Source organism: Diabrotica undecimpunctata, chromosome 7 (assembly GCF_040954645.1).
Source record: "Diabrotica undecimpunctata isolate CICGRU chromosome 7, icDiaUnde3, whole genome shotgun sequence".
Lineage (NCBI taxonomy): Eukaryota > Metazoa > Arthropoda > Insecta > Coleoptera > Chrysomelidae > Diabrotica > Diabrotica undecimpunctata.
Genome location: NC_092809.1, coordinates 134667080 through 134692533, shown reverse-complemented (window position 1 = coordinate 134692533; position 25454 = coordinate 134667080). Strand labels below are relative to the sequence as shown.

The window sequence follows — 25454 nt, the reverse complement described above, 5'->3', positions numbered from 1 at the left end:
TGTATGTGTGGCTACATTTCTATAGAAAAGTGTATGTTACTTTAGTTTGCTAAACAATCACTTCTAAAAATAACCCGATCAATAAGAAATTGTTATTAATAAACATTATTTAAAGAAACCAAATAATGTATATAAAATATAGCTTTTTTGAATTTAGACGTCCCTCATTGTAAAATTTTGTGTTGAAATGTTTATGAAGAAACCACCAATTAATGATGGAGTATTAGTCACTACCAGAAATATTGCCATGTTGACGCGTCGTTTGTTGAGTTTTCAATCAGTGTTCTGTGACTTTTGTACTTGTGGTATCATCGATTTTTGAGGTTATCTTGTGAAAAACATTTATTCATTTTCCAAAATGCCCCTGAATAGTCGATGCAAAGAACTTGTATCTTTATTAGTTAACTATTTTGAAGAAGGAAGGAATAATAATGGCCCTTTGTTATCCTTAAACGCTGTGCAGGAGGTAATATGCGAATAAAATATCATTACTTTACTTTACAAACAGTTTTATTATTTTAACGTGTAGCTGTTGATTTAAAATCAGTGTAAGAACAGTAAGCAGCATATGTCAAATTCAGAAAAAAGGTAAACAGTTCGAGTCACCTAAGAAAAAGCGTTGCACTTATAAACAAGTAGCAAATACAACAACTTTAAATACAAGCTCTATTCGTGATACCATTTACAATATGTAACAGAGAAGTCAGTATGATTATAACAAATATACATTTAACATAATTTTATTTCTGTATGCTTTTAGAATAGAACGTGACGGTTCAATCACTGTGGTTCCAACTGAAAGATAAAGAATTATTTAATGGTAGTATCTCTTCTTTAAAAAGATTGATCAAAGAACTTGGGTTTGAGCGGATTAAGGATAATTCACGACGAGGACTTATGGAATTACCTAACGTTGTTTGTTAAAGTGTACAATTCTTGAGAACTTATAAAGAAGCGAAATATGAAGGTATATACCAATTCGTGTTTCTCGATGAAACTTGGATATTTCAAAATGGGATCATTGGTCATTATTGGCAAACTGAAAATATACTACTACTACTAAGGATTTCCACAGTTTTCACTGTCTTCCTTCACTCAACCGTTTTCTCCAATTTTCCCTGTCATTCCAGTCTCCATCTCGCAGGGTTCTTTTCTCCATAGCCTCGTCGATTTCATCTCTGAATGACCTTCGGGGTCTTCCTCTCTTTCTTCTTCCAATCGGGCTCCATTCTGTGATTTTGTTTATCCAGCGTCCTCTGTCCGCTCTTCTGACGTGGCCGTACCAGGATAGTCTATTCTCCTCTATATAGTCGATTATGTCTGATTGCACTCCCATTCTCCGCTTAATCTCTGCGTTTTCAATTCTGTCTCTTTTTGTAAGTCTACAGCTTCTCCTCAGGAACTCCATTTCTACTGCTCTTATTCTACCTCTATTTCTCTTGTTTATTGTCCAGTTTTCGGACCCATATGTCAGGATACTTCTTGTCAGGGTGTTATATATTCTCTTTTTTGTCTTTATCGTAATGTTCTTATCCCACAACACTGAGTTTAGTTGTCTTATACAGTTTCTTGTTTGTCTCAGTCTGTTGTTTATATCTTCTTCTGTTGTTCCCTGGTTCGATATTATGGTTCCTAAATACTTGAATTTATCTGTTCCATTTATTTGTCTTCCCTCGTCTATCTCTAGGTTTCTCATATCCTTGTTTTCTGTTGTTAGGTATTCGGTTTTCTCTAAGTTTATTTCCATTCCGTTGTTTTTATATTCTTCTTCTAGTTTTCTGAGCATAAAGCTGAGATCTTCTTCATCTTGTGCGATGACTACTTGATCGTCGGCAAAACTTAAGGTGTATAGGTATTCGTCTCTTACTGGTATGCCCATTCCTTCGCACTTTCTCCTCCATGGTTTGAGTGTCTTTTCCAAGAATATTTTAAACAGAGTAGGGGACGTAGCACAGCCTTGTAGAAGTCCTTTTGTCGTCTTAAATGGATTGTAGGCTTTATTTCCACATTTAATAGCTACTTTGTTTTCTTTGTATAGTGCTTTAACTGCTTTTATTAGTGTTTGTCGGATTCCGAGATCATTCATTGCTTCCCATAATTTGACTCTAGGTATTGAGTCATATGCTTTCTTTAGATCAAAAAAAGCCAGATGGACCGGTCTACCTTTGAAAATGAAAATATAAAGAGTGTTAAAACCACCAAAACGCATGGCAAAAGGTTTGTTGTATTAACATAAGTTATTATATGAACATTTAAATAATATCATTGCAGATATATGATACTCTATGCTGGAAACGAAACCGGATTTATAGTGGATGCTGAAGCAATATTTTGTTCAAAAACTCAACTTAGTCATTATCATGTTGATAGAAAAAAACATTTCCTATTCCCATAAGATGTTCAAAACATAACTGTTGCGCATCATTTCTCAGTAAATATACAGATATAATCATACATATAAATTTCATTTATTTTAAACATTTTTTTAGAAATAAACCACAAACCAAATATATGTAATGAACGGTATGACATAGCAAAAAATTATTACAATAGGCACATTGGTAGAGATGATAACAGCGCTAACAACTGCCTAAACATGTGGCATGAGGCACTTTACATGATTACTCCTGATATGTGGAAAAACTCTACCAATCATACTGAAAGAGAAATATTTAAATGGTATGAGAGAGAAAGAATATCTAATCGTCAAGAAATTAGTCCAATAGTAATAAATGTTAATAGTGGAGAGAGTGACACTAATGTGAAATCAGATTCAGAAAATGTTTAGTTCGTTGATGTTGTTTTTTTAATGTCATGTTTTGTCTTTGAAAATAAGTTCATTATTTTTTTTTGATTATATCTATTGTTTGGTAACTTAGTAATAACCTTACCACTTTTATTGTGGAATTCCTTACTTTGTGAAATCTATTCATGAATTTAATTAACAAAAAACAAATGAAAAAAAAACACTCATTTTCAAATTCCATTTAATATAGTGTAAAATTTGCTATCTTCACATTTTGAAGTTATACTTCTATACGCGCGCTCCACGTTGGAAATTTGTACGGGAGTGAATCGGTGAAATCATTACATATTTAAGATAATGAGTAAGAGAGACAGAAGATGTATTTTCTCTCTCTTCCTATCTCGAGAATAAAATTTTTCCTTTTGTATATATATTTAATAATATATATATTATATATAGAATAATGTACATATATATAATATAATATTTATTAATATTATTATTTATGTGATATGTTTTGTATTATTTATTAAATGTTCATAATTATTTTGGTCTTTTGTATTTAAAAATAATTATCTCAATAAATCACTGTATGACCGAGAACTGTCAATTTTGAAATATATTTGTGTCATGTCTAATTGGCAAATATTTTACGTGTTTGGTTCATACGCTGGTGTATGTGAGTTTGAATCCCAATATGAATTTCCTATTTTATTTTTGAAACATTTAAAAACCTCACGTTAGTCTTATTAAATATATGTAATATACGCAAAAATGCTAAATTTTTAAATTAAATGAAAATTTACAACATAATCCGAATTGTTGGTTTTTTATTTTTATCTTCCACAAACAATTTTTGAAGTTATACTTCTATACCCGCGTTCGACGTTGGAAATTTGTGTGTATTCGTATATATTGAGTGAATCGGCAAAATTATTACATATGTAAGATATAGGTAAGAGAGAGACAGAAAATATATTTTCTCTCTCTTTCACTCTCGAGAATAAAAATGTTCCTTTTGTAAACATATTTAATATTTATTAATATTATTATTTTTTTATTAATATTATTATCATGATAAATTAAACATATGCGTTAGTTATGTATATTGTCATTTTTAAATACTTATGAATATTACATTTTAATTTGTATTGTATTATAATATTGAATTATGTGGCAGTGTATTGTATTGTATTTTTTTATTAATAACAAAATGAACAATGAATTTTACTGTTATTATTTTACGCATACTAAATATGTGTAAAAAAATTTTTTTGCATTCAACTCCTTTTATACATATATAAAAATAAAAATATATATTTTCATTAAAATATTGATTCAATCCTTCATTTACTTACTATACTGCTATTACAGGTCAAATGTTTATATACAGCAAACGATGCACCATATACCTAATTCTTTTTCTCTTTCTGCTCTCTCTTACTTATAGCATTACATATGTAATGATTGTGCAGATTGACTCCCATATAAATTATTATCGACGAACGCGTGTATAGAAGTATAACTTCTACCGGCAGTACCACTGGACTGCCACATACGTTTTTTTTTTTGTTTACTTCAGTTCTTTTCTGTAAATTTTCATACTTCATAAACCATCTGACAACGCTGCAAATGTTCACAATGATGACGTGACCGCAACTTTATTTGACTTTCACTGTACATAAATCTGCATAGAATATTTTTGGTGTGACAAAATAAAAGCATTTTAGTATAACATCATACGTTCCAGATTCCCGATGCGTTAAAACCGGCCCACATTCTGTTTATACAGGAAGTGTATTTTTAAAACGTATCGGTTACTAAATGTATTTTGTTGAAGTAATCAATGTTTTTTACGTTTTTTTCCTATTAATTTAAAGTCAATTGAATTAACTACGAAAATTTACTAAAATGATATTCACAAGGAAATGTTGATTTCCTGTTAGTCGGCTGTATACCATTATATGACAAAAAGTTTAAGTTAAAGATCCTTTATAAAAAGTGTATTTATTTAAAAGAACTCTTTGGGGCTAAATTACAGAACGTTTTCAGAATACGTATTCCACTTTCAGTGCTGCTACCTAAAATTAGAATAGCAGCTTACATTCCTCAAGTAGATCTATTTTTACTGAGAACAGTAGAGGGTACGGTAATTATTTAGGACAAAAAGAAGAGAAATGTAGTCGTAGACGACCAAGAAGATTTTGTCTCAAAACTATTCGCCAGTGATATGGCACCAGCACCACGACACTCTAGGTCTGCTGCAGACGAAGTATAGATCATGCGACTGATTGCCAATGTTCTTGAAGGACAAGGCATATAAAGAAGAAGTTCCTATGTCCTACTATGTATTAAAACTTCTCTAATCTATATACAGCCTGATAATGATAATTCTTTTAGACAAGCTATTCTGTGCTCCAATATTAAAAACTTATACATAAAAACTTATTATATATTAACTTTACAATTATTGATAAAATAATCTCTTCGTTTATCAGTACTTTAATAATTAAAGTATATGCTCATTCTCTTTGGAAATTTAAGATCTTGAAATTTAATAATCTATTGAAATATTAATATATTCTTTATTTTGACTCTTAGAAGAAAGCAAAGAAGTTACTAACGTTTGGTCCCAAACCCACTTCATGTTTTCACAAGAAGAATATGAATTCTACAAACCAGAAACTCAAACAGATACTTCAGATACCGATATTCCTTTTAAAAGTCCAGATGAAACACCAACGGTACCTCAACAATACCCAGCATATACACCGGCTAAAGTCAAGCCAACAACCTCTAATATTCCACAAAGACTGCCTGAATCATCTACTCAGGACATTAATATACCAGACAAGCAAGTATATCCAAATATTTTACTATAAAACTGTAAAACTTTCTTTTTAAATGCATAATTATGCTTAACAAACCACTGAGGTATGTATATTAAAATTATGTGAGATACAAAGTAGAAGTTGGGTGTATACGTTATGTGGGTGTTTTAAAAAAGTAGAAATGCATTCAACTAACGTTGCATAAATGCTTAGTAAATTTGATTAATGTTTTAAATGAAACGGAAATGGGCAGTATAATAGAAATATAAGCAATATCGTAAGTAAATTATTTTAGCGAGTCTAGCAGGCGTGTCAAGGAAGAATTTATTATATTTGTTATAATTGCTCATTTTTCTTATATAAAAAGTTTAACAATTTTAAAACCTCTATTTAAATGACAATATAGTGGACACCAAATAAGCTTACTCTATCATAACTATTTTGTCTTTTATCGTAATCAAGTACATACTATATTTTATGTCTGTGTATATATTAAACATTTTAGTGCGCCTTGAGAAAAGTTTTGTATTTTCTGGTACCCACCCTGTTTAGTTAGCCATCTTTTTTAAGATTAATAAGATTAATGTTGAACAGATTTGGAGTATGTATGTCGTTTTTGAGCTTTTTAATATTCTGTGGACAATAATTCGATCATATCTACTTAGAGAAATTTTGCGTTCTAATTTCTTCAACGTGAAAAACTGTAGGCCCCTGGCTATAAAAGGTTACTTGCTAAACATCCCAGAACGAATCTGTTAGAAATTTCCAAATTCCTGTTTGAAACTTTTTAGGCAACTAAACAAAAATTAAAAACTCAAGCATCTCAAGCAGGCGTTGTTGTGCTTCCGTTACAGAAGGTGACTCGACGCATATTTTTTTCTCTTTTAATTAATAGTTTATTAGCAATTTGACCTTTAAGCAAACTCACTCTGACCTGTATTGTTTTTGGCAAATGTGAAACGTTCTAAGGTATTAGATTTATTAGACTATAATTATTAATACGTATATATCTATATTACCGATCCTAGGTACTTAAAACTATTACTTTTTCTGCAAACGTCAGGTAAATGGGTCAAACTAAAATCACTCAATATATATATATATATATATATATATATATATATATATATATATATATATATATATATATATACATGTCCTATGTCCAAAAGTTTGGAATAAGTACAAATAATATATCTACGCCTATGGCGGTTTTAAAAGTGTTGTTGATATTCATTCTAGAGGGTTTTTAAATGAAAATGATAAAAAATTTGAATCATTTTTGTATGATTATGGTCACATTCAACTGATTAGCGTATTTACACATTATTTCAGTCTTCGTTTAAATTTGAATTGATCCGTTTAAAAATGCCTAAAAACGTGATATCTCATTTTGACAGATCCAGAGTAATTGCTTTGTTACAACAGGACTTTAGCCAAAGTTATATCGTGAATATTGCTGATGTTACTCAGAGTGCTGTATCGAAAATTAAAAAAAATTCCAAGATACAAATAAAGTCAAGGATCGTCTCAGAAGTGATAGAAATCGATGTACAACAGCAGCACAAGACCGGCAAATAACATTTATAGCTCGTAGAAATCGTCTGGAATCAACAAGTGGTATATCCAGAAAAATTTCTAGGCTTCAAGGACTGAATATTTCACGGCAAACAATAACAGGCAGACTAAATGCGGTAAATTTGTATCGTAGAAGACCGCTACGTGTTCCTAAACTAACCTACGAACACAAAATAGTAAGGTTCCAACGGGCTCGAGAAATGGCGCATAATGATCCTAACTGGAATAACGTGATGTTATCTGATGAGTCAAAAATTGACTTGGTATCTGATTCGCGAAGAACACTGGTTTGGAGGGCCCCAGGACGACAAGCCCCACTAGAAACAGCTAAACCGCGTGTCTCATTTGAAGGTGGCAGTATTATGGTTTGGGGTGGTATTATGAGTGGTACACGGACGTCACTGCTGGTTCTGGAGAGAAGAGTCGCTGGTGCTGTATACATCAAGGAAGTTTTAAATCCTGTCGTACATCTATTCCGAGGGGCAGTAGGTGATGAATTTGTGTTTATGTATGACAACGCACCTCCTCATCGAACATCAGCAGTACAAAATTTTCTTGAAGAAGCAGGAATATCTACATTACAGTGGCCCTCGAATTCCCCCGACATGAACATTATTGAACATGCTTGGGACATTCTCAAAACTGGCATCAAGAAGTGAAACAATCCCCCTATTACACTTTGAGAACTTAAAGATGCTGCTCGTGAAGAATGGGAGAGGATTCCGCAAGCCCAGCTCGACCAGTTAATCGGCAGCATGCCAAATCGCCTACAGGCTTGCATACAGACCAATGGAGGAAACACTTATTATTAATTTTATTAAAAATTTTTTCTATACTAATTTATTTTTAAATGTAAGTTGTACATTGTAAGTTTTTCACTCCAAGAAAATAAATATTTTTTCGCATATCGTCTGGTTTTGAGATTTATTTAGTATTGTAGATAATTGAAACAAAATAATTTTACCTATTCAGAAGATTTTATTCTCAATATCAATCAATAAAAAGATAAAATATTCCAAACTTATAAGCGTACGAAATTTAGTATTTCCAGAATACTTAATTTGATGCATATTGAGTTTTTGTGCGTTTTTTATGTAGGCCTAATCCACCATATACATTAAATTAAAAATTAACATAGCTGCTATAATAGAACAGTGCAGTAGTCAGTAATTGAAGACTTAATATAAAAAAGGATGTGAGTGCCAAAAATTATGAAAATTTGTTAAGACCGAAAAAGTGATGTAGCTTTGTGTCAATGACTTTAACGTAAATAAAGATGAAAGTGTGTGGACTTTTATTTAATTATAGTTCACATACTGACTAACAAACAGAGTTAAATAAAAGTGCCATGCCAACTCTTATAAATTAGATTTTCTAATTTTGCAGGTCAATTAAACGGAACCTATTTAAATTTTGCGTAAAATATGGAAATAAAGCAAAATACCAGTAAAAAATCACTTTTTTTATATTATGTTGTTTTTAAATTTTTTGATTCCTCGCGGGTTTTTTGCTTTTTTAATTTTTTTTTTGATCCTTCAGAGACCAGGGTATTTGGTATTTGGGTATTGCTATAACGCTGGCAACTTCGGATAGGGTTGCCCCTATGACTAAAGGAGGTATGTCATCACCTCGCTGTACCCCAGATCGCTCATTTTATAGAGGAGTCCTTGGTGCCAGACTCTGCCAAAAGCTTTACTGACGTCCAGAAATGCTGTTGCCGTGGTAAATTTTTACGTTTTATCGTTTCGTTATAAATTCTGTAAGTCTTAGTACCTGCAGTTCACAGGAGTGTTCGCTTCTGAACCTGAATTGAGCTTCCGGAATAGTGCCTAGTGCCTGTGATTCTTTGTTGAGTCTTTTCAGTATGACTCTTTCCTCTATTTTACTTATAGACGATGGTAGGCTGATTAGTCTATAGTTTTGAGAAAACGTGCCATTTTTCCCTGGCTTTGGAATTATGATAACATGAGCGTCCTTCCATCTGCCAGGGAAATATCTTAATTTAAGCATACTGTTTATTATGTTTGCGATGTATACTGTAGCTTCAGCTGATAGATCTTTCAGAGCTCTGTTTGTTATATTGTCTGGTCCTGGGGCTTTTTTGCATTTGTCAACCTTATTAGTTGTTTAATTTCTTCAGGAGATATGTGCATTACGCGTAATTTTACCCTTTCTTCTTTTTATTCTTCTTGCTATTCTTTCTACCTCTTCGGGAAGATCTTTGTGTGGGTGTTCGTTGTTGCTACAGGCCCTTTCGAATTCGTCCTTCATGACTTCTGCTTTTTCTTTTTCCGTGTGAATAATGCCATTTTTCCTGTGTAACGGGGGAATTGGTTTTTTGTTTTTTTCGGAGAATTTTGGATAATTTCGAAAACGCGGATTTGTTTGGGTTTAGCTTTTGGATATAGGAGTCCCAGCATTCGTTCCTGCGGTTTTGAAGTTGTTTTCACTTCCCTGTCAAGCTCGTTTGCAATCCTTTTGTCTTCTCTTGTGCTTGTGCGCTACGCTCTTCTTCTTTTTCTGTTTTTTTTCTTTGATTAGGCTTTTGAGCTCTGCGCTGATATCCCTGAATCTTCCTCTCTGGGTGGTGATTGTTTCCGTTTTGGAGCTGGCATCGATGGCATTTGTTATTGTTTGTTCTAGTTTTATTACGCTTTCTTCGAGCTCTCTAATATTGTTAATTGTTGGGATAATGGCGATGTTCTCACCCAGGGTCAGGACGATTAGGTTGGGCGTCGAATCGCCTTCATGTAATGAATGTATTTCATATTGTTGACCCACGTTGTATAGGATGGCAATATCGAGATGCGTGGGAAGTATATCTTTCTTCGAGATAGCCGCACAGCAGTCTTTCATTACGATTGGTCGTCCTGTCGAACCAATTGGGAGATCTCGCATTCAGGTCGCCTATGATAATTGTGGGCTCTTCTGAGTTCAGTATTAGGCTCAAGTCTTCGGTAAATATTGGATCATTAGGTCTAACATATGCAGAAACTATTTTTATTGTTTCGTTTTTGTCCATTAGCCGGATGATCGTGGCTTTCATTGTAAACAAGCCATCTGGTGTTGGTATATGTTGATGTTCTACTTCTTTTTTCACCATGATGGCAGTTCCTATTAAGTTGCCTCTATGATCCGTTCTGTAGATATCGTAGCCTGGGAATTTTGTCTTTTTCCTTTCAACTAATTTGTTTTCTTGAAGTATTACGATATCAAGCTCTAATCTGTATATGATCTCGTCTAGAAGATTGATCTTTTTGAAAATTTTACTGGAGTTCCACGCCCCTTTGCGTAGATCTTCCGTTTGGTGTGCTAATATTTACGGGCGGCCTCTCCAAATGCTGTCATCATCTTTGTTGCTTTTTTCCCCATGGCACAGAACTCTAATATTTTGTTGTTACACTCCGTGTGGAATTTCGCGATGAGGGTTGCCGCGTCTTGCACCGATTGTGAGGGGGCAGGGGTTGCTGGGATGACTTCAGGAGACTTTTTGGTCGTTTGAGCGTAGCTGACCCCGTTGTTAGTTGAGGCGCTATTTATAGGTCTACCAGCTGGTTTTTTGGGGGCAATGGTCTTCTTCTTTGGGGCCCTGGAGCACCCACGGTAATTTTCCGTGTGAGCTTCATCGCAGTTTGCGCATTTTGAGTCTGTTTCCCTACTTTTTTCGCATTCGTTGCTTACATGACTTTCTCCGCATTTAACACACCTGAAGCTGTAATGGCAAGCCTTAGAGCTATGGTAATACCCTTGGCAATTATAACATTGCAGGGTTTCCTTGGTTATTTTAATTTCGTCTTCTATATAGCTTCGCATACAGCACAGATCCGTTATTGATTTTATCTTTGCATAGTCCTCCTCTTTGATTGTGAGTATGAAATGTGGAAGTATTTTTTTGTCGGGTTTTTTCGAAATCATATTTATGACTCTTGTAGCGTTGACACCTTTGTTTATTAATTCGTTTAGAATTGTGTCTTTGTTTGTGCTTGCTGACAAGCTTTTGATGATAACTCTTCTCAGTTTATCATTGTCTATTGGGTAGGCGATGAATTCAACCTTAGGGGTGTGTTCCCCTAAGATGTGAACCATGCCTAGATAATTCTCTCTGCTTTTAGTACTTGTTACTATGGATCTGCCTGATTTTGCAAACTTATTTACGGAGATTATTTCTTTATTAGCTGCTCTCTAGACTAAAAGCCGGTGGCTTGGGTTTTTTGGTTTTATCGCTTGCTTGCGGTTGTTTCGTTTTTTCCTGTTTTTTGCTTGTTTCTGCTTTTTCTGCGGCTTTTTACTCCGCACTGCACTTTTGTGTTTCCTTGGCAGCTTTACCCAGGGCTTTATATTTCCTTTCATTTATTTTTTCTGTTTGTCTTTCTGCGACGCTCTTTTTTTGAGTCACACCACTGTCTGATCTGTCAGTGGTGGTTTTCTTTGTTTTCTCTTTTTTGTTGCATTGCAAGAGTTTTTCCACAGAATAACACCATAGCTTAAAAATGAATGGAAAAGAGAAAAGTACGTTATTTTCAAGATATCAACACTTGTAACAAGTTTTAATTGTCTGAGTAAAAATAAGATACTAGAAAGTTTACCTTTGAGATGGTCAATATGGTTATACGAAGTCAATGTGTTTGACTTGGCCAACAATGTGACTTTATTTTTCTCAACACTCACATCGAAGGTAGACAAAAAAATTTAATTTTGAATTTTGTTATCATTTAGTTGCTAAGAATTATGATTGATTATTGGAGTTTACATACTCAGACGTAGTTTCTAAAACTAAACGATTTTTATCAGAAAAAACAAAAGTTGTATGATCTGCAAATAAAACTGTTTTAAATAGAGCCATGAAATTGGGCAAGTCATTAACACATAATATAAAGAATAGAGGGCCCAGAACCGAACCTTGTGGAACTCCATGCTTTATCTGCGTAAATTCAAAGAGAAAATTTCCCTACTTGACTGCTTGGTATCTATCCTTTAGATACAATGAAATTAGTTCCAAAGGAATTTTTTTTTGGCAAAATATTATGAGAAACACAGTCGAAAGCGTTTGAAAGATCACACAGCGTTATGGCAGAGTGATTATGCTTCTCAAAGCCATCAACTATGGCACTTATCATATCTAAAAGTGCATGTGTTGTGAAACGATCCTTCCTAAACCCATATTGTGAACTAGCAAAAAGTTATTTGTTTCGAAGTACGATATAAGACGCTTCTTCAGAATTTTTTCGATTATTTTACTGAATATCGAGACCATGGAAATTGCTCTATAATTCTCTACAAGGGCACGATCGCCCTTTTTAAAAATAGGAATAATTTTTTAGTATTTAAATGAAGTTGTTAATATTCCGATTGAAAAAATACTATTAATGAGATGTGTTAAAGGTTTAGTAATTATTTTACTAGTGCTTTTGATAAAAGATGCGTTTAGCTCATAATTATTCAAACAATTTGAATTTTTTAACGTTTTTAACTGCGGATTCTTCTTCAGTTTCTCCGAACCTAGAGAGGTAGGCCCTAAAACACTCGTGTCCTCCCGTTTATCTTTACCTTTCCGCTCCAGACTTGTGCCGCGTAGAGTACGATCGACTGCATAACACCGTAAAAGGCCCTCTACCTTTAGGATTTGGATCCCGTAATGTTGGGCATCACCCTCTTCGACGCAGCCGTACTATTCCTAGCCGTCACAGCCACCTCCCGCACGTGTTTTCCCCATTTTTCCTGCCCCACGACCTGCGCGTCGTGAGTGAACCCAATGCCTCGACAAGTTCATTCATGGTAAAGGGTACGGCCCGCTCAGCTCCCTCTTTCCTCCATACTGCATACCATCTGCCGTCTTGGAACTTCTTTATAACGATTCTGTATCCTTGACCCCAGATGTCCTCATCCAGCTTTTCACGCAGCTCTTTCCAGTGCCTTCTTTTTTGCGCGTTACTCTTTCTTGATCTACTCGATGACCTCATGTTTGATCCCTGCTCTGCCTCTTGCTCTCGTTAACTTTTTTCTTATTGCTATAAATTCATTTGTTAGTGCTACGATGTCCGCATTCCACCAGTATGGCATTCTGTTGACATCTCGGCGACCTAATCTGCTTTCCCCCATCGCTTCTTTAATAACTCTCTCCAGGTTTTCCACCGTTGGTGATTGATCCTGCATTATGCTCACGCTCCATTTGTTTTGGAGCACCCCCTGCTCTCGAGTCTTATTTCCTGTGTTTGCCATTTCTAAGCCTTGGACTTCTTTTGCGGTCTCTTTTGTACTGTTTCCACTCACGTACTTTCCTTGGGACTAGTCCTCAGTGAGTCCTATTTTCAACCATTCGGTTAAACTTTGGGCATTTTCTTGAATTTATCACATTTTCAGTCACGTCACAGTTGAGGCATGTGGTTGTTTCTTCCTTGCATTCCAGCGCTATGTGATCCTCTTTGTTACATCGGAAGCAACATCCTCTTCTGTTTTGCTCCTTACAGTGCCTTTGTTTGTGTCCAAAGACGAGATATCTCAGGCATCTCGGTATTTTAACCCTTGATTCTATTTCTCGGTAGGATGTGTAGTCTACCTTTATTCGTTTTATTTTCAAGATCTTTTCGATCGCGTCCTCATCCACATTTATCAGGACACTCATAATCCCTCTTACTTCGCCTTATGCCTCGTTCCAAATTTTTATGATGTCACAGGAACGTTCTTTGCCAGCTGCTTCCTCTGTTTACGAGTACCCGGAAAGTATAATTACTAACGACAAAAAAAGACTGGAAAATAAAAAATAGAACAAACTAATCAAACAGGTTATACTAGGCGTTAACCACCATACTGGGAAGCACAGAACTTACACGAGAGACAGGGATAAAAATATATAACAAAATAATGTACCGACTGTGCTCTATACAAGTAAAAACTGGACAATTCTGAGGAAAGAAAAGAAGGATAAATGCAATGGAGGTGAGATATCTGAGAATGATAGTTGTCAAAACGAAATGAGATAGATTAAGCAACGAAACTATTATTAAATGGCCAACCAACACCAATAATGAAAAAAATAGCAAAGAGACAAATAAACTAGTATGGGCATCTGATGATAATGCAATCCAACAGAATTACAAGAAAAGTCCACGAAGCAAAGAACATCTTAAAAAGAAAATGAGACAGATCAAGAAAAAAAAATGAATACAGCAAGTCTTAGAGAAAGAAATAAAAATAACTTAAGATAATAAAAAATGAAACAAAATAATAACAAATCAGAAAAGAAAAATTAATAAAAATACAAAAACTTAAAACTGACAAAATACAAATTTTCTTCTTTAGATTTTCTCTTTTCAGAGATCGTTGTTTCCTACTCTTCTTAGCCACTCATTTTTGTCCATTGTGTCTTCTTTATTTAAAGCTATCTCTTTTAAGTCCTCTGTCACACGGTCCATCTATCTTCTCGGTTTTCCTCTACCTCTCTTTCCTTTAACTTTTAACAGCTTTATTCTTCATTCCACATAGTTGTTATTTCTACGTCTGACTTGATTAAACTATTGCCGTCTATTTTTTTTAACCTTTTTTGAGACTATTTCCTTAATGGCCCTGTCCTTTATCACGTCGTTCCTGATGTTATCCCTTCTAGTCCTACCCAACATCCACCGTAACGTTTTTATTTCGGCTACATTCATTTTATTTTCCTGAACCTTCATTACAAGCCACACGTAACCGCCATGAAGGCGGTGCACCAACGCAGGCATCAGCACATTCTTTTATATCTTCCTTATCTTATTTTTGTATATATTTCCTTTCAGTTCTTCTACGATTTTTCGGTTTAGCTTTTAAATCAACAAGTCTGTATCATGTGGGCAATTTTTCGATCTAGTCTCTCTCATTTTCCGTTATGTAAGAGCCAAGTTATTTAAAATTTTCTACTTGTTCTAGTTTTACCCTAAGTAATTCGATGTCTCCTAACATTACTGTGTCGTCCAACCACATATACTGCGTTTTTGACCTGCTAATCTTAATCTTTATACCGCTTCTTTTACTCTCCAAATTCTTCTCCAATATCTCTTTGCTCTTCTCCACTAACACGATATCATCTGCAAAGAACATTGATCAAGAAGCCCCTCCCTTCCTCTTCATGATTTCTCTGTCAGTATATACATAACAATATTAAATAGATAGGTACTCAGTGACGAGCCTTGAAGTAAAACAAACGGCACTAGAAAACTTTCGGTTAATCCAACACAAGTCTTTATTTTGGTGTTCGCTCACTCATACATATCCTGCACGAGCCTTACCTGCTTCTCGGAAACTTATTTTTCTTCTGTTTTCTTCTCGTTGTATTTGTCTATTAACTATTTTAAAGTAAACAAGTGATCTATTGTCCTCCTTCCTGGGATAAACCCAAACTATTCTTCTCATATCGATGTCTTTAAAGTTCTGTAACATTTTTTTTATAATTAATATATTAAATTATTTCTAATCCTTTTACCTCGTTGCTGAGACGCCGATGGCCGTATTTGCAAATAATATATGCGCGGTTAGTCGGTTGATCATTAGGAAAGTTTATTGAAAATTACCGAAATATTAAGGGGAACAATCTACCTACTTATTTAAAAACGACGGTTTAGGTAATCCTCGGGTAATTCTTTCCGGCTGTAAGGCCGGGTTCCTTTATGATAAAGTTGTTAGATATCGTCGGGGCACGTAGAAATGTTTTTCTATAATAACCTAATGCAAGGGATTTTATATTTCATTACGTTCCTAGCTAGAAGGGTACTGTTAGTTTCGGTGATCATTAGAATCTTTTTACTTTTTTAGAAACCTATCTAGGCTGGCCTATCATTTTGGGGGGGGGGGGGGAGATACCCCCACCTTTTCTTGGGTAGTTTGGTAAAATTTTAGAGGAACCAAGTTACTTCCCGGTGGGCATTCGTCGAGTAAAGGTGCTTTGCTCATTATCGTCTCTGTGTCGCGTTATCTGTGCAATTTCTTTCTAAGTGTGTATACAATTCTATATTTGAGTTCTTTCAATCTAATACTATATTAGATTAAATATAGTTATAGAGTACCTTTAATTTTAATTATCTTCAGTACAAGTAAAGTAAATTAACTTCAGTGAAATAGTGCAGCAGTCTTCAGGAATTACTGTAAGTTACCACAATCTTAGTATCTCCACTTATCCGGGCGAATAATATGGTATTCTATCATATTGTTTTTTAATCATCTGGGCGAATTTAAGTTCATCTATGTCTTCACCTGTAGTTAAGAATAACTACTGATTTTTACATTTAATATTTTCTTACGAACTTTCCACCAGCTACTAAGAAATTTCAATAAACATAATTACGAACATTTAGTTCTGCATCATTAAATAACAGTGCGAGATAGATAATCAACATAACCAAGTGCGGTTTAGTTAAATTTTTATTTCGGTAACCTTTTTGTATTCTTATAAATTTATATATAATTAATTTTTGTTATTTGCTATAATTGTTATGCATTTTTAACCCAGTGTCTCGAGATATGCCATTAACAGCAAAGAGAGACCTTTAATCAACCTTGGTTGAATTTGTTTCTTATTCAGTCCTGAATATCATCTTTATCTGTATACAGTGGTACCATCATGCTCTCCCTCCATGTATTGGGCATCTTTTCCTTCTCATATATTCTACTCATTATTTGTCATAACTCACCAATCTCCTCCTCTCCGTGAGCCTTCCATACCTCTATAGGTAATCTATCAAGTCCTACTGCCTAACCATTCTTTATCCTATTTAAAGCCTCGACAACCTCATGACTCGTTTTTATTTGGGGTATGTATCATCTATCTCCTCTCTGGTGTTTTTGATTTAGTAACTTTACAAATTACTTACTCATACCATCTTTGCTCTATTTTACACATAAAATCTTAACACTTTTTAATCCGCACTTGTAACCTGCCGCACGTGATACATGTACTCTGATAGCTGTTTCTTACTTTACCAATACTGTATATTCCTTTTATCTTCTCGGGTGTTTGCAACTCTCCACACAGCTTTGCAGACGATCGAATAAATAAAAATTAAATAAAGAAAACTATAAATAAAAGACTTAACAAAGACAAAAAATTAACACGAAAGATAAGAAACACAAAAAAAAAATTAAAAAACAAAATTTTAAACATATTACACTAGCACAATCACTCATTGTTGATTTGTAAACAAAAAAATAATCCAGTCATTTGGTTTTGCCAAGGCCAAAAACTATTGTTGTGATTAGCTAAAAAATAAGCAAATAAAAAATAAAAAAAGATAATTCAGAAAAAAAAAACAAGAAAAACAAACAAAAAGAAATAAATAAATTGAATACAACCAAAAATAAAACTGTAAAAATATACAAAAAAATTACACCAAAAATAAAAAAATTCAATTTAAAAGAAATGAAGAAAAACATTAATTTAAACATCTTACACTTACATAAACCCTAATTGTTAATTTGTAAACAAAAATAGTATGGTCATTTGCCTTTACCAAGGTTAAAACTGCACAAAAATTGGTTTTTATTAATTATAGAAAATTAGTCAAGTTAAGCCAATGAGAAATTATAAGTCTTAATTAAGTCAAGTATTAATTATAGAAAATTAGTCAAGTTAAGTCCAGGCTGTTCTTTGATATTTAATTTTTAATTATAAAATATCTTTAACTGAACAGATTAAACAAGCAACTATTTATGTGAAAAAAAAAGCAAAAAAGCTAACAGAAAGTTAACTAATACTGTTCGTTTTCAGACAAATCAACGATTTAAAATGCGGAATGGCGGCTAGTAACGAAGTAGGTGCTACTGGCACTAATATTGAAAAATACCCTTGGCTGGTTGCTTTGTTTTGGACTACGGGATTGATGCAGTACGAATTCAAATGCTCCGCAACGTTAATTTCAGATATATTTGTCCTGACTGGTAATATATTTTACACTTTTTTTGCATGCAATTTTTAACTAATGAAAAATATACAAAGTACATCTTTATTAACTCTATGTCTAAGTCATAGCAAAAAAACTGTTTTAATTAAGTCAATGATATAAAATACAATTCCAGTCCATCTTCAGGTTCCCAAGTAAATGTTACTTAACTGCTAAAAAAGAAGAAATATTACAATTTTTATAGATTTTTAGGTATATATTATGCCCATACTAAACCCAGTTTATGACATATATGTGTTACAAGTATACTTACATAACGGCAAAAGGAAAAAGGTTTAAAGGAAGAACTCCTTTTGCATGATTATGAAAGAACAGCATTGATGTAGGAATCAGATTATTGCAAATAGAAGAATAATATCTTAATAAAATACATATATAAAGGGCAACAGTATGTACAAGTGCAGAAATTATATTTTTCTTCTTTGTGTTCCATCTCCTCGTTGGAGGTTGTCGATCTAACTTTATTTCTGTTCTAAACAGCTCAATAATTCAAAGTAAGTCCAAATCAATCACGCAAGTTTAAACCAGGATATTCTTCTCCTGCATAATTCCGTGTACCTTCCATTTCTCCTGTATTATTTTTTGCAGTATTACATACTTTAATGACGTGTAAAAAGTATTCAAGCATTCTATTTTTTAGGGTGCTGATTATTTCTATATTTTTTTTTCTTCTCTGGCGAAGTTCTACATGCTTTCCTTTGTAAGTCCATGATATTTTTAACATGCAGCAGTAAAACCATCTGTTAAAGGTCCCAAGTTTATCCACTACAGTTTCCTTAGTTTTCATGCCTCTGATCAAGAAAGCAGAGTTGAAAAACGTAACACCTCGACATTATTCGGATCCTTAGGTTGATGCTGTTTTAATACAGAAATGTTTTGACCTTTATAAATACTGTTCTTGCTGTATCTATTCGAACTCTTATTTTACGTGAAGGATCTTGCGATTCGCTTAACATACTACCAAAATATTTATACCTTTTTACTATCTTTATCTGCTCGTTGGTTCTGACAAGATTACCCAGGGCGTTATCTTTATAAGCACTTGATACAGCCATATCATTGACCATTTCTTGAAAGCTAAAACTGTCATATTTCTGTCCGTAGTCTTCGATTTCTTTACATTTCCAGCGAATCCAGTCCTTCTCAGCACACCTTAAATCACTTAATCGTTTGGTTTATTTTCATAAGTTGAAATATCAACATATTTTATTGCTAACTTAGTTTACCTTGTAGCTAGTCCAATTCGCTTACCTGAAAACCGTCCACTATCGAACAACTTTTTTTTAACAATGAACAATAGACAATAAATAATGTCGTTTCGTTGAAAATGCATATTGTGTGGGAAGTTATGATGTCCAGACCTCGCAATAATTATAATCAAGAAACAGACCCTTTTGTAAAAAGTTAGCTATTAGTTAGAAATAATTATGCTATTCATAATTTTATTATATTATTCATACTTTCACTCTCTGCTCGCCGCGCCGTTAACACAACACACTAAAAATAACTTTTAAATACACTTTCGTATTTTACACATAAAGATATTTTAAGATATAAGTTTTAGACTAATATAAATTGTAACGGAGTGTAGTAGTGACTCGCTTGTTTTAATAAGTCACAATAACGATTTGTTTTTTTTTACTTGGGTTTGTATGTCTACGGCCTCAGGGTCAATTCGCCAATGTATTCAATTTTGCTAATTTTACAATAATTATAACTATTTCATTTAAAATCCACAAGGAAACTAAATTCCTGTAGCTGGCTGTATACCATGTATCACAAAAAATGTATTTAAAAATTCCTTTATAAAAGGTATAATATTAAAAACCTTATCGGGCTACATCACAGAACGTTTTCGGAATTAATATTCCATTATCAGTGCTTTCCTAAAAGTTTAACCACATTTATTAAATCAAACAAGAAATTTAAAATTTTGACCAAGGTTGTTTGGGAAAGTATGTACTATTTCTTTTCATATTTTTACAATTAATATTTTTCTTTTAGTGTACTATAATGTGATCTAATTCAATTCTGTATTCTAACGACTTTGTTAAAATATATTGCTTCCTGTTATTTCGTAAAATTGTTAAACTGGCTATCTCATTTATTATGTTTTAAGTGCGGAGAATTTGGCTTCTCTTTTGTATTTTGGGTCACAAATATAGTAACAAGTGTACGGTTTCGTATTACCGTGACAATTAACTTAAATTATCGCCACTCAAAATCGCAATACAATAGAGTGATTTATTGGTGTACCCTCTTGGTACCAGGACCACACGTAACGGTTAGAGGGTTCTTTTCTGACCGTCTTAAGTCTCAAAATATTTCATCCCAAGACAGCGAACCAAACGGACCTAGTGTGATCGGTTCTCTTCCTATCGAGCCTCGGAGGGCGTCCCTACGTGGTACCAACGAGATTCCACTGGCTAAGAATACGACTTCAATATTTCAAAGGGTAAGTCTATGTTCTTTTTACAGACAACAATAATGAGTATGGCTAGTTAATTTCGTAATTTATTTACAGTTGTATTCGCTATTTTCCACTAATTTATTTACAAACAAAATATTGCATTTTTTTCTTCATTATTATTTATCTAATATCATTTAACCAGCGACCTCTTAAGTTTTATACAAAACATTTAGCCACTTCGACCGGATGATAAATGATTATAACTTGGATCCAATTAATTTCATTGTGTTTTAATTAATTTATTTTAATTAATTGTTTTTTTTTTGTTTTTTTTTTTCAATTTGTGCTTGATTCGGTCCTTTGCGCATTATTTTTAAACTTAATTTACATAATTAAATTGGATCATATTTATATAGCAATTTTTAAATTTATTTCTATTTTCATAATTCATAATTTCTGTAGGTAAAATACCCAGTAGTGCAGTGTAATGTACAATTTTATTTTTATAATATTTCATGTTTGTTGGATAGGCCAAATTGGCGAAATGCCCCCGAAGATGTTCTAGGAAGCGAAAGTACTTGGGCAAGATTTAATTAATAAACTGTGCTCGATATCTGCCTTTTATTTGTTCAAAAAACTTTTGTGTTAGTTATCATGCTCTCTAGCTGTTTTATCTTCTCTTCTACCTTATCGAATGTTCTAGAAACTTCTTCAAATTTTTCATTATTCTGACTAAATACTTCGTCGAATCTTCTAGAAACATTTTCGAGTTTCTCGTCGTTTTCTCTACCTATTTCTTTAATAATTTGAGACGTTTCGTCGAATCTTTTGGAAACATTCTCAAATTTATTATCATTTTTTCTAGAAGTTTCTTCGATCTTCATTAAAACTGCTTCTTCTGCTGATTGAAAATGGAATGTTGCCATAATATGTTCCTAATAATGTTTTTGTACTTCCCAATATACGATATAAAACAATGTTACAATATGATAGTTCAATATAATACAAATACAAGTTAATTATAAGTTAAATATTTTGTACAAACAAATAGTTGTTAGCAAATAAACACAGAAGAAATTCCCTGATGAACCAGAGGTTGTGCTCAGGGATTATACTCATTTACACTATTCAATATTTGTTCTACAGTATCATTAGGTTGATGATATAAAATATTGTTACAAAATATACAGTATAGTATTAGTTACATGATGAATTCAATTAAAGAAGATGGCATCGAAAATTTCAGATTCAGTGTTCTTAAGAAATTTTGTATAAATGGATTTAATCATGTTGAATAAGTTGATATTTCTTATGTATGGTAAATAGTTTAATATTCTAAGAATGAAGTAAGAGAAATTGTGTTTTCCAATTGATTTATAAGCCCTAGTAATTTGAACATAGTCATGAACTTTTTTTCTAGTGCTGTAAGTATGATCTATTGATTTTATAGCATGTCTATTTTTGTATGTAAGCAAAATTATATTTAACAAATATAACTGTCTAATACTAAAAATACCCGCTTGCCGATAAAGAAGTTCTGATGAATATAAGCGAGATTTTTTTAGCATTATTTTCAAAAACCTCCTTTGTAATATTTCGAGTTTATTTAAATGAAAAGCATATGTTCCACCCCATGCTAAAATGGCATGTCTAAGACGTGACTCTATTAAAGAATAGTATACTACCTTTAAGTAAGACAAATTAAGAATATTGCTGAGATATCTAAATCTGTATAGTAACATTTTTAAAGTTTCACATACCATATCAATATGCACATCCCAATTCAAGTGAAAATCAATAGAAACGCCTAAATATTTTATTTATTTTTTCTATTTATTTTAATGTACGCGTTATTATAGCTTAGATTTAATTCCAAGAAGTCGGGTAAATTGTTTTTGTGTATTGAAGATGGCATGGAATAAGTTTTATGAGTATTAACTGTCAGTAATTTCTATTTAGCCATTCTAGAACCTTTATAGTTTCTGTTTCTGCTAAAGTTTTAAGTTTTTTCCAAGAAAAGTAGTCTGAAACATGACAGTATCGTCAGCAAAACAAATAATCTTTCCATTTATTTTCATTGCTGCTAGATCATTTACATAATATATATATATATATATATATATATATATATATATATATATATATATATATATATATATTTACTAAAGACACAGAAGTGTACTTACATTAAAATCTGGTCAGTAAGACCAATTATCAATTTGTTTCTAACTTAAATTACTAATGAAATCTTAAAATTAGGTGTCTACTCACTAGTATCTTTCCTATTATTTCTAATAACTAGCATTAAATTTAACATGCATACTCGCACAACACTTTACTCTGCTTTTCACTCACTCATTATACCAGTTCAAAAGGCTTTGTTCTTTTGAGCCTTCTTTCTAGGTTCGTATTGTCGAGGAGCTGGATAGCCTCGACGTTTACATGATGATGGAGTCGTTGTTCATGGCTCCCTGCAAATTTCTTGATTATCTGATTGACGTCTTCCATCTTGAGGTCCCGGTGAAGGACGTTGTTCCTAACGTACCAAGGCGCATCTACGATGTTCCTCAGTACTTTATTCTGGAATATCTGGATTACTTTGATGTTACTAGGCTTGGCACAGCCCCAGAGTTGGCAGCCATAGGTCCATACTGGTCTCAGTATTTGTTTATAGATTAGGAGTTTATTATTTATGGATAGAGAGGAATGTCTTCCCATTAACCAATACATTTTCTTGTAGCGGATGCCTAGTTCTTCTCTTTTCTTCTTCACGTGAGCTTTCCAGCGAAGTTTCGCATCAAGAGTGATCCCCAAGTACTTTGCTGATGTTGCAATAGGCATTTGGACATCATTTATTCTAATAGGAATATTATTAATTCTATTTACATATATTGAAAACAGTAAAGAAACTAAAACAGTACATTGAGGCACACCATACTCAATGATTTTTTCAGCACTTACTTTGTTATTAATTTTGACAATTTTCGATCTATTTTTAAATAACTTTGAAATAGTAAGTACAGTATGCCCCTTATTCCAAGATCATCCAAAGCACTTAACAACTGCTGCTGACTGACAGTGTCAAATGCCTTGCTGGATCCAAAAATATCGCTAAAGTAGGAGAGCCAATATCCAGCATCTTATATAAATAATCATTAACGGACGCTATAGCATCTGAAGTGCAATATCCCTTCTTAAAGCCAAATTGGTTTCTAGACAGCAGGTTAAACTTTGTAAGATATTGATTTACTCGTTCTGCTAAGGCCTTTTCAAAAATTTTTGACAAGGCTGGTAATAAGTGATATAGGACGATAATTTGGCACCAATTTTGTATCACCTTTTTTAAATATAGGTATAATTACAGCTTTTTTAAAAAAGGCAGGACATATACCATGTTCAAATATTTTATTTATTAAATCAGTTATCGGAACAACAACATAATTTCAAATTATTTTATAACATATCGGCGGAAAAGTTGTCTATGCCAGGAGATTTTTTTGGTTTTAGGCAATGAATAATACTCTGAACTTCTGATTTTGTTACGGGTTTTAGAAAAAAACGTACTATGACATGTATTTTTTGAAAGATCAAGAGAAGATATTTTAATATTTTTAGCTAGCGTACACCCTACATTAGAAAAATAATCATTAAAAATATTGCTTATATTCTGACTATCAGTGATTAACTCATTATTTTGATTTAAAATGGAATTAATTTCACTTTTTGTACTATGATTATCCAATTTTTTAATAGTATTCCACAGACCTTTAGAACTATTTTTATATCTTGTAATTTCCGTGTGAAAATGTGTAAAAAATTATGTGCACTCGATATACCTACTTAGATACTCAGAAGACACTGGTGCCATATTTTTGATATTAGTATTAGTATCACCCAATAAAACATGATATTTACAAACAGAATTTTAAGTGCTCTCTAAATATTTATCTAGACCAATACAAAAATTCTCTTCATCTCTCGATGGTGGTCTGTAAATTAATGTTAATATTGTATTTTGATTAAATTTACCTAATATAGTTATCTCTAATACCTTACATAAAATTATGTTTACAACCTTCCACATAAATCTTAAATTCTTTTTTATGTATACAACGACACCGTCATTTTGATTTATATCTCCTTCATTATAAAAAATGTTATAATTATCTATTTGAAATAAATATATCAGGAATAATCCAAGTTTCCGTTAGACATATACAGTCAAAATCAATTGTTATCTATTGTATATTTAATTGTAACTGATCTAGATTTTTATTAAGGCTTCTAATATTTTGGTGTAAAATGGTAAAATTTTCATTATTTTTACCTTTATAAAAATCCGCAGTTACCTCATTAAAATCTTCAATATATTTAGATTTATGAGTAATTACGGGAATGTAGTCTACATCACGAATGTATGGATCCATACTATAACAACAACTAAAAATATTTGATAGTAAAATACCTAAGAAAAAATAATTGTCTTACAAAATTCTACCACTTACTTCTTTGCTGCTGAGTAGTAACTCTTTCTTTGGTACCTGAAGTAGAGTTGTGTCTTGACTTTGGCTTTTTTCCTTCTTCGTATCTATGTTCGTTTTTATTCTTCTCCACTCCTCTTAGTACTTCTTTATGGTCTATACTATTTTTCTTTCCGAAATCTTTTTTTTCTGATTTAATTTTATCAGTATCTGATTCCTTTGTCAGTTTTTCAGTCAGTGTAGTTATCAGGTTAAGGTTTTGTTGTTGGGTAGCCTCTTCTTTCTGCGATGAATTCTTGGGCGTAGCTAAGGTAAATTGTGCTTGCTAGTAACACTCTCGCCGCCAATGATATTTTAAATTTTTTCGTCGTGCGCCAAATCTATATTATTTTGTTAACGTGAAACGCTGTATGTGTACATTAATGTTACACGTGTGTCAATACAGAGTGCACATTAATGTTACACTCTAATGTTATACAAAAG

General features: G+C 32.8%; 1 protein-coding gene across 2 annotated transcripts in view; it reads left to right on the top strand.

Moving 5' to 3' along the window:
- The window catches only part of LOC140445870 (serine protease gd-like), a 154319-nt gene that overhangs the window by 49163 nt on the left and 79702 nt on the right, over positions 1–25454 (top strand). For both annotated transcript variants that reach the window (XM_072538272.1, XM_072538271.1), the window contains exons 4-5: positions 5348–5600; positions 17888–18057. In XM_072538272.1, coding sequence (XP_072394373.1) covers positions 5348–5600; positions 17888–18057 — 423 coding nt within the window. The remainder of the gene's footprint in view (positions 1–5347; positions 5601–17887; positions 18058–25454) is intronic.